The 10,534-nt window shown below is 47.3% G+C and overlaps 1 protein-coding gene across 1 annotated transcript in view; it reads right to left on the bottom strand.

Moving 5' to 3' along the window:
* The window catches only part of esrrd (estrogen-related receptor delta), a 7,630-nt gene extending 1,830 nt beyond the window's left edge, over window positions 1-5,800 (bottom strand). Inside the window, exons 1-7 of the mRNA XM_005737470.1 lie at window positions 5,550-5,800; window positions 3,187-3,460; window positions 2,606-2,759; window positions 1,365-1,481; window positions 1,179-1,286; window positions 934-1,095; window positions 451-723 (exon numbers count right to left, since the gene is read on the bottom strand). Coding sequence (XP_005737527.1) covers window positions 451-723; window positions 934-1,095; window positions 1,179-1,286; window positions 1,365-1,481; window positions 2,606-2,759; window positions 3,187-3,460; window positions 5,550-5,599 — 1,138 coding nt within the window. The 5' untranslated portion in view covers window positions 5,600-5,800. The remainder of the gene's footprint in view (window positions 1-450; window positions 724-933; window positions 1,096-1,178; window positions 1,287-1,364; window positions 1,482-2,605; window positions 2,760-3,186; window positions 3,461-5,549) is intronic.
* Between the last annotated feature and the right edge of the window lie 4,734 nt (window positions 5,801-10,534).

Here is a 10,534-nt window from a genome sequence, read left to right as displayed (position 1 = left end):
GTGTGTGTGTGTGTGTGTGTGTGTGTGTGTGTGTGTGTGTGTGTGTGTGTGTGTGTGTGTGTGTAAAACTGTAAAAGCTGTAAAACATGAGAGTGCTGGAATTCCTGCATCATTTATACCACAGTACTGTCCTGTGAGATGCAGACGAGTTGTTTAACTTAATCATCATTCATCTCAGGCTCTTATTTTGAAACTCAGACAGCCAGGAAGTGTTAATATCTAAGTTCATGTGCAGCCATAACGCTTTGAGTCAAACAGAAACCATGAAGAATGTGTCTCCTAAACACTGAGCATAAGCAGGTTACTCCATCAGGACGAGATTAAAACGAGATTATTTGTTTCTCCTATAAAACTGCAGGGAAACATCGCCCCCTACAGGCCTGTTCTGCCCTGACACACAGTACTGTCCTACTGTGGTTACAGGCAGTGGTGCTAATGGCTTGTTCTTACCAGAGTTGGCAAGCGCCATGGCCTTCAGGGTCACCACCTCCTCAGGGCTCAGCTTCATCGCTCTGTATTTCGCTATCAGGTGACGCAGCGCCTCGTACAGGTCAGCCAATCCCGTGGCTCGACACTGAGCTTCGTCCAGACACAGATTCCCGGCAAACACGAGCTCGTCCCCCCCTGCGCCCTGGGAGCGCCAGGCCACACCCACCAGCAGCGCCTCCATCCAGCCGCTCTGCAGAAGCGACATCTGATCGACCAATGAGAGTCCGGAGAAGCCTGGGAGTGGGCGGGGCAGAGTAATAAATGACAAATAATAATTATTATTATTATTATTATTATATTACCTGTGTTTATACATAATGTTCCAGTGCTCTGGATAACCAAGTAAAGGTTAAGGGTGGGTGTGGTCTGGATTGGGGACCAGGTGGAGGTTGAGGGTGGGCGTGGTCTTGATTGGGGACCTGTTTGGTGGTCTCGAGCGTGTACCTGGAATCAGTTTTGCCCAGCCAATCAGAAGCAGCAGCTCCCGGTTCAGGAGGTCACACAGGATCAGCAGGATCCGCAAGCTGCTGTCATTGGTCGAATCGTCCTGATTGGCAGCTAAAGGGGCGGGCTCTGTGAGCAGCAGGTGGGAAATGACCTTGTTCCCTAAAAGACAGGAAGTGGATGATAAACGGCGTGGGCGGGTAGTTTGACCTGAAAGCCTTCAGAGGGAGCGAAGGTGAACTCACTGCTGCTGCTCGGGTGGCTGTACGGGGCTTTGCTGCATAAACTCAGTCCCGTCTCCACCCGCCTCTTGTACTTCTGGCGCCCCCCTCTGACGCGGTCCAGACGGACACCTGCAACACACAGAGGCGTTTCACACACACGTAGTTCTACTTCCTGCCAGCTCGTAACGGTCGTTTGGTGTAACGTACCCTCCCTCATCATCCCGGCCTGCAGACATTTCTGGAAGCGGCAGGCCTGACAGGCTTTCCTCCTCCGCTTCGTGATCTCGCACTCGTTCATCACCGGGCAGCTGTACTCGATGTTACCTAGGTAACCACAACAGGAAGTAAAAGCAGGAGTGTCAGTAGCTGTGTCCCAAAACGTAGGCTGCATACTTCGGAGGCCGCATTTGAAGGCCGATTACGTCACAGCCAGGCGACGAAGGCAGTCCCAATTCATCGACTCCTTCAAATGCGTCCTTCATTTCCCCGAATTTGAAGGATGGGACGGGTGTGTCCTTCGTGGCCCACCATATCCCAGAATTCATAGCGCGGCCCAGCCAATTCCAGTTTCCAACAATGGCGGCTGCTACTAAGTTTTAAAATTACTCTTATTAATCTTTCTGTGTCTCAAAATAAACGTTTAACATATTTTCAGTAGCTGTGTAAACTTCAAATATCTGCTCGGTTTATCAAGACATCACATATTTGCAAATGCAGTGGTCAGTTTGTAGGGCGCTTTATATTCTGTGGTCACAGCTCTGCAGTAATGCAGGATCTTTGTGAGAGTCTCTCAGACTGTGATCAGAAATGAACCCAAACTCTCATCGTGGATCAATAATGTGGATCATCTTGCCCTGTAATATTCAAACCCTCTGCTGTGAGTTTCTTCGTGGCCTCCCTTTGACCTCTCTGCACAGATCAATAAGTGAAGTGATCGGGCATGACCAATCGATCGCCCGGAATGAGAAACAAGCAGCTGATGTGAGAGACGACGGCTTCTCACACTAATCGATACAGCGAGCGCTGCTGTATTGATCGGCTAATGAATCACACAGACTGTAAGACCTTTGATATTTAATAGAAACCAGCTGAGCGTCTATTTATTTATGACTCTACTGATGACTTGGATTCCCTGTTTGTCCTTTTTAGTGTTTTTTCTAAGGCAGTTTCACATCGCGGGTCGATCTTCACAGGATGTCCTTTGTAACAACGTTATTCTAAAGGGTGCCGTTAAAAACCTATTTGGAGGTTTCACACAGGAGACGTGCAAAAAGCAGAATTTGGCTTCTGTTTGGACACATTTACACTCAACAGCCTGATGTCATAAACGACCAGCATCGTTTACACTAGTAACAGTAAGAATCATATTTTATAAATATATCATCAGCCGTCCTCATCCTCATGTTTTTATTTCTTTATACAGGAGATGATGAACGTGCTCCTCCCACCTTGGATGGTCCTCTTGAAGAAAGCCTTGCAGGCCTCGCAGGACGCCACGCCGTAGTGATACCCGGAGGCGAAGTCTCCGCACACCAGACACAGCCTTTTGGGCCCCACGGCCCCCATCGAGGTCATGTAGTCGCCCCTCAGGATCGAGTTGACCTGCAGATATACGACGTCATCATCAGTGGCGAGCAGTAAGACGGTCCCCACAGACCTCAGCTAACTGTTCCTGGACTGGACCTCGGGGCTGCGTTTGAGTGGTGTTGGGGCCTTTTTAATGGCCAATCACATGACTGCTGTGAGGTTTCTGTACTAACACACCTCCATGAAGGCGGAGCTCCAGTTTTAGTGACGTTCGAGGATTTTATTTGGATGTCAGTGAGCTCAGCAGGTACCTCAGTCCAACCTTCAGCTCTGACTCTAGTCTGGATTAACCTTTGCAGATTAAAGACTTTTGGGGCACCAGAGAAAACTTCCAGGAACAGTTGGATACGGACGTGAATTTGAAGTTTGGCAGTTCAACCCCGAGGACGTTTAGACTTTAAGAGTGTTTGTGTTTTTAAATGTGATTAAACAGAAACTTCACCTGCGCTGAAAACGAGTCCGAAAAACACAGCGACGCTTCCGACACCAAGACGCTACTTCCACCGCTGGAACTACATCCTGTCGGGGAGTCGGGCTCCGCTGCTCGGCACAGGAGACTGTACGGTGAGGAGGAGGATGAGGAGGAAGAAGCCGGGCTGAGAGTGGGAGTGGCTTCCAGAGGAAAGGCGGGACCAATGGGGGAGGAGTGGAGGAAAGAGGGTGGAGATTGAGGTTCATCTCTAGGGGAGGAGGAGGGAGAAGAGGAGTCCAGGATGCTAAGGAGGAAGAAGAAAGAGGAGCATGAAATACAAACCAGGACAAAATGTGCAGAACACAAAATAAAATCTCGAGCCGACTGCTGACATTAGTGAGGCCGTTAATGACCTGCAGGGTTAAAAACAGAAGATTTGGGTTTCCCATGAACGCATTCCAAGTTTCACAAGTTTGGTGCGAAGAGTTTAAACGTGCATTCTGTGTAATAACCAGCAGGGGGCGCTTTACAAGAAAATGAGCCTTTAAATCTGAGCTCGTAGTCGTGCAAAGGTGACGTTTGTTCGCGTTCATCGGTACAAAGTGTCGCGTTGTTAATGCCAGATCGTGTTTTACGATAATGAAAACAAGTCTTTTCAGATAAGGTTTGGTCTGTGTGCTTCTGTGTGTGATCCTGTTTGTGGACTTCAGCTCTGCCTTCAACACCATCCTTCCAGACCATCTCCGAGACAAGCTTTCCCAGATGAATGTGCCTGATCCCATCTGCCGGTGGATCACTGACTTCCTGACGGACAGGAAGCAGCATGTGAGGCTGGGAAAGAATGTCTCGGACTCCCGGACCATCAGCACCGGCTCCCCTCAGGGCTGTGTTCTTTCTCCTCTGCTCTTCTCCCTGTACACCAACTGCTGCACCTCCACCCACCAGTCTGTCAAGCTAATCAAGTTTGCAGATGACACCACCGTTATTGGGCTCATCTCGGACGGGGATGAGTCTGCCTACAGGAGGGAGGTTGAACGTCTGGTGTCCTGGTGCAGCCACAACAACCTGGTGCTGAATGCCCAGAAGACAGTGGAGATTATTGTGGACTTCAGGAAGCACACAGCTCCACTCCCCCCCATCATCCTGACTGACACCCCCATCACCTCTGTGGACTCGTTCCGCTTCCTGGGTACCACCATCACCCAGGACCTGAAGTGGGAGCCCACCATCACCTCTGTCATCAAGAAAGCCCAGCAGAGGATGTACTTCCTGAGGCAGCTGAAGAAATTCAACCTGCCAACACGGACGATGATGCAGTTCTACACTGCAATCATCGAGTCCATCCTCACCTCCTCCATCACCGTGTGGTACGCTGGAGCCACTATCAGGGACAAACAGAGACTGCAGCGTGTTGTGCTGAGAAGGTGATTGGCTGCAGACTCCCATCTCTGCAGGACCTGTACACCTCCAGGACATTGCGGCGTGCAGCTCGGATCTCAGCTGACCCTTCTCACCCTGGACACAGTCTGTTTGACCTGCTCCCCTCAGGCAGGAGGCTCCGGTCCATCCGCACCAGAACCTCTCGCCATAAGAACAGTTTCTTCCCCTCTGATGTTGGACACATGAACAATAACCATATGACTGTCCCCGCCACTAACACATGACCCTACGCTGTGTCACTGCATCATTACATGCTTGGCACTGATCACCACCTGCACTCATGTATATATCTTTCTACGTAGCACTTTTAATTCTTATCCCTACTTTTATTTTTTCATGTCTATTTAAGTGTTATTTATGACAGTATGTTTGCACTGAAGCACCGCAGCAATTTCCTAATGTTGTAAACCTGCTCAACATTTGGCAATAAACTGATTCTGATTCTGATTCTCTGATCAGAGAAAGCTCCGCCAGTTAAAGTGGAAATCATCATTAATGTTGTGCGCATGGACATGACTCTGTGTGGGAGTGCAGCGCTGCAACGTCGCGTTCAAGGACAGGAAAACTTATTATTCATATTCACATCAACACAGAGGTTGTATTTCACAAACCGTGTGAGTCTGCACAGCGTGTTCATCGTACATAATATACAAACGTCATACATATTTGCACAGAATTGGAGTTATTTTAAAAACAGAGCAGCATCGTTTGTTTTTGTTTTTTTCAGACGCACAAAGAACAGAGTTAAACTTGGGGAACGCTGCCACAGTGTTCGCATCAGATTTTAAAGAGTTTCCAAAAGTACCTTCAAACGTTTTAGATTTATTCTTCTGTGCTACTCAAAACGTGCTGCAAAGAAAACTGTCACACATCCAGAAAAAGCGCGTTAACTTCACTAAAACGTTTGAATCTGGACCTGAGGACGGTTTCAGGCCGAGGCTCCGTGAACTCACCGCTGCGGGCTGAGCAGGTCGCCCGTCACGCAGAAGTCCTTCAGCTCCATCGTGAAGCTGCTGTGGAGCGTCCAACACCTGAGTAATAAAAGTCTCTGATGATACTTCAAGGTCCAACGAAAAAGTGGGACAAACGTGCTGAGACTGTCTCAGAGGGACATCTGAGGCTTTCAGGAGTCTGCACTGTTATTTATCTGTTTGTTGTGTCATCGCAAGGGATGGGAGTGAGGGGGCGGGGGCCTGTAGGATCAGCCAATCAGCATATTGCTTCTCTGAGAGGGCGTGGTGGGAGTTAGCTTCTCCTCCTCTTCCACCAATCATCTCTATTGATTTGGACAGTGACAGATGTAGGCCACGGGAGGCCGAAGCTCCGGTCTGCTGATGTCACCCTGTAGCGTCTACATCTGTAAATATGCAACACACAAATACAAGCATACTGTAATTCGTGAAACTGGATGACGGTAAAAAATAAATAAAAATAAAAAGAGACGCTGAGAGCACGTGAAGCCTGAAGGTCCGTGAGGCGTTCAGGAGCCTTGAAAATGTTCCTACTTTTCCTACTTTCACGCCATCACAAAACACAATCAGTACAGCTATGACCCTGGTTTTTGCCCCACTGCGGGCTTCCGGAAGCTGGCCAGTCAGAAGGAAGAGGCCGTTTTAGGGACTTTAAAGAGACGCATGTTTCAGACAGAGGATGAAGTGAGGCGCTGCACTGAGGCAGACAGAAGGAAGGGTGGAGCTGAGAACGAGCAGCGGTCCTGCTTTAGCAACTTAAAGCCTTTTCATGCATTTCATTTCCAGATTAGAACTTTTTGTTTTGTCGTGTTGTTTCGAGCTGCCTGAACATCTGGCCAGACGCTGATAATGATGTCACAGATTCTTAAGTTTGAGCAAAACTTATATAAAAATAAATAGTGTTTTATCCACCGTAGAAGTTCTCCTGTGGTGAATCATGTTTTTTGTTTACATCAATAACTGATGACATGAAGGACGAGAAACACTTGAAAACCACTTTGTGTTCAGGGCGCTGACCCGAGCGGCGAGGATTGAGGCTGCTGAAGCAGCAACTTTCTGACAGCGAGGTGTGTGATGTAAACACACACACACACACAGTGTCCTAATCTTACACTCAGACGTTCAGGCAGCTCAGATCAGTCTCACCTACATCTGCTGTTTCATAAGAGCTGCATAACCAGACCCGTCTGTCGGAAGATGTGGTTCAGCTGATGATTCACACACAGCTGAAAGCTAAAGGATGAGTCCTGTTTGCTTCAGCCTTCGTGTCCACTCAGTCTGTGCCTCTCTACCTCCGTCTTCTCCCGGGTCTTACTGAGGTGGGAGGCTGACGGGTGATGATGCTCTGGTAGGTCTAACCAGGTCGGGCAGCCCGTGGAGGTAAAGGCCAGACAAAAATCAGCACCTGGTCCTCCAGGGTGGAGGTTGGACACGGAGCCAATGACACCACGAAGAAGTGGTTGGCTCCATGTCATAGATGTCACCAGCTATGAATTATGGGAAAACTCTGACATGCAGATATGAATCTTCCCACAGAGGATCATTTATGTTAAACCGAGGACATACTGTCCACTTCACTGTCTTTAGCAGGAAGTGATTGTTTGCTGCACTCCAACAGGAAAATCACGCTGTTAGTTGAGACGTTGGTGTTTGTACAGCACTTTATAAATCAGGACTGTGTCTTCCTTCTCTCACTCCAACCAATCACAGCAGATGGCCCCGCCCCTCCCTGAGCCTGGTTCTGCTGGAGGTTTCTTCCTGTTAAAAGGGAGTTTTTCCTTCCCACTGTCACCAAAGTGCTGCTCATAGGGGGTCATATGATTGTTGGGTTTTTCTCTGTATGTATTATTGTAGGGTCTGCCATACAATGTAAAGCACCTTGAGGCGAATGTATCACTTACACCAGGGCTTCACCTTTACTCAGTAATCAGTCAGTGAGATGATGTGAGGAAAAAACAAAGGTCTCCAAACGTTCTCCTCCCTGCAGAGGTGCTGATGGGATTCCTGATCATGCTAGGGTCTCTGAGCATGTGGTGGCTGTAACCGTGTAAACTGTCTGCTTAGAGATTATTTTACTAGATAAAATAGCGCAGAGGGGAAAAAAAATCAGGCTCCTCATTTACAAACGCGAACATTACAGTGTTCTGACAAACCATCCTACTTTGGCAAAACGTCCTACCGTAAGTAGTTTATGCACATTTCTGCTGTCACAGAGTAATTGCAGCACAAATTTCAGTAGGTATGACGGTTTGCCACTTAACGTTGCCCATCAGAGTATGCTTGTAGCTTATATTCTTAAAGCCAGGACGGTTTGCCACTTCATTTTACCCGTTAAAGTATGCTTGTAGGTAACATTCACAAAGGTAGCATGGTTCGCCGCTGAATTTTAGTTGTTAAAGTATGCTTGTAAGCAGTGTTGGTCAAGTTACTTGAAAAAAGTAATCAGTAACTAATTACTGATTACTTCCCCCAAAAAGTAATCCCGTTACTTTACTGATTACTTATTTTCAAAAGTAATTAGTTCTTAGGTACTTTTTAAAAACATGATTTACAACCTGAAGAGGTGATAAAGCGATAGATCTTTCAGCCCAATTCTACTCTTTCTGCATAATCCATCATACAAAATGTAATCAAATGGAAAAGCCTCTTTTTAAAACTCGTTTTATTAGTTTTAATCTTTTAACTTTATGCAGCAAGCAAACAGCGTACTGTCATGCTTGCTCTGAAGTTTAGGGGTTTTTTTCGCTGTAAAAAGAAGTTTTCTTCCCACACAGTGAGCAGCGGACACTAATGTTTTTGTCCCTTTTTACAGAATCAAACTCAAAGTAAGGTCAGTACTTCCACGCTTTAAACGCTGCACGCTCATACTCTCTGTGCACTCGATATGTGATCCATTGTTGATCTGCACACAGCTGTCGCTTACGTCACTGTCATGAGACACTTGCAAAAAAATCACGGTTTTAGTAACACAGTAACGCAGCGTGCTTACAGGAAAGTAACAGTAATCTAATTACCTTTTTTTGCAATAGTAATTCCTTACTTTACTCGTTACTTTAAAAAAAGTAATCGGATTACAGTAATTACTGCCCATCTCTGCTTGTAGGTCAAATTCACAAAAGTAGGATGGTTTGGCACTTAATTTCGTGTTGTGCGCATAAACAACGGGTAGGATGGATTCCCAGAACAGCGGCTAACAGCTGGATCATCCTGTCCGAGTGCAGCAGGGCAAACAGCGAACAGCCACTTCCTGTTACAGACAGTATGTCCTCGGTTTAAAATAAACTCACTGCTGCAGCACTAAACTGCCCCCTCACACTGCTGTTTAGTTTCAGTGTCCTTATTTTCCTGTGAGTTATCGATCTCGTCACTAGTTAGCTAACATAAACTAATGTTAGCCAACCAATCACATGACGTCACGTCCCGTGCTGACAGAAGATGGCGCCAAACGTGTTTTTAAAACTTTGAGCAGTTATTTGTTAAACCCAGCGTCACAGACATTGTTATATCTGACAGCGGGGCTCCGTGGGGTAAACCGGTGTTTCATGCCGTCTTTCTGCCATCAGCGCCTGTTCGAAGGCGGGAAGTTTGCATTTTATGCACAGCCGTGAATCATCCTGGAGTGCAGAGAGCTAATCTGAGCCGAGAGGTCTGTCAGTGAACCCTGCGGCATCAGCTGACCCACTCACCTCCATCAGATCTGGGTCAACCTCGTGTCAGACCCTGCAGGCCTCCAGGACTGCATCCATCAGCAGGACTCGTTTATTAACGTGAGCCTTCATGCTCCTGCAGTCACAGCCCATCGTACAGCAGTGCTTCTGCCTCGATCCTATTACACTCTATTTTGGTTAATGTGAGCAGGTAAAGGTGTCTTCAAGGAAACGTGGAGCAGCTTCGTTCAACCTGCAGCCCTTAACTTCTCCACGTGACCGACCAGCTCCTTCGGGCAAAGTGGTTCAATGGTTCCCAAACGTTTGTTTTGATAGGCCACCCTTTTGTTTTACAAGAAAATCTTTCAGCATGTGAACATGACCTGATGCTGCTGAAGTGAAGCAAAGTTACAGAGGCTTCATTACAGACACGGCTGAGCAGTCATTTGTAAAAGTTTACATTTGTTCCTGGACGGGCTGTTGGTCAGTTGTCCAGCAACTGTTTTATTGGCCAGACTACAGGAACTCTCAACCTTCTCAACCTCTCAACCCAGGCTTTTGAACCTCGTTCAGAAACGAGCAGGTGACGTCATGGCGATGGTGTCCATCTTTTATACGTCTACAGGACGGCGTTGGAGCTGCAGGTGGACGTGTGTGAAATTTTCTATGTTTCTCAGATTTTTGTGGTCTTGATGCTTCTGCGTTGATTTTCTGTAAAATCTTTGATATTGTGTTAAATTATTTACGTTGAACCTTGAATTAAAGAAGTTGAAGCTTTTATTCTCCACTTTCTTTTAACTGCAGGCTGTGTGTGCTTAACTGAGCGTGTGCTGAACCAGGATATCTGCTGTGGTGTGTAACCAGCGCTGGAGGATCTGCGGCTGAAAGCTGATATTCCGCTGGCTCACGGCTTCAGCCTCGTATTGGGTGGACCTCTGTAATTCCATTAATGCTGCCTGCAGGTGAGAGTGTGTGTGGACAGATTGGCCTATAATACAAAGTGGCTTACAGGCCTGGATCTACACACACAGTGCAGGCATTAAGGTTATGGAGCCAGGTGGAGGATTAAAGCCGGCCAGCACACGAGCATCACCTGAGGTGACTCCGCAACAACGGTTAACTGTTAGCAACACGCTAATGCAGCTTCCCAACAGTGGACAGTGTAAACAAAGAGCTCAGGACGTAACGCCGAGGAGGACACTGATACTGATAGGTTGTTAATAAGAGGAGCGGAACCAGCAGCAGTCACTGCTCTGACTGGTCTGCTGCTGGTTCCGCTCCTCTTATTAACAACCTATCAGAGTTCAGTCTACAAGAATG

Source organism: Pundamilia nyererei, unplaced genomic scaffold, assembly GCF_000239375.1.
Source record: "Pundamilia nyererei isolate P.nyererei 1_Seehausen unplaced genomic scaffold, PunNye1.0 scaffold00076, whole genome shotgun sequence".
NCBI classification, from domain to species: Eukaryota; Metazoa; Chordata; class Actinopteri; order Cichliformes; family Cichlidae; genus Pundamilia; species Pundamilia nyererei.
Note: the sequence above shows the minus strand (reverse complement) of the source record. Positions and strands in the feature narration are given on the sequence as shown.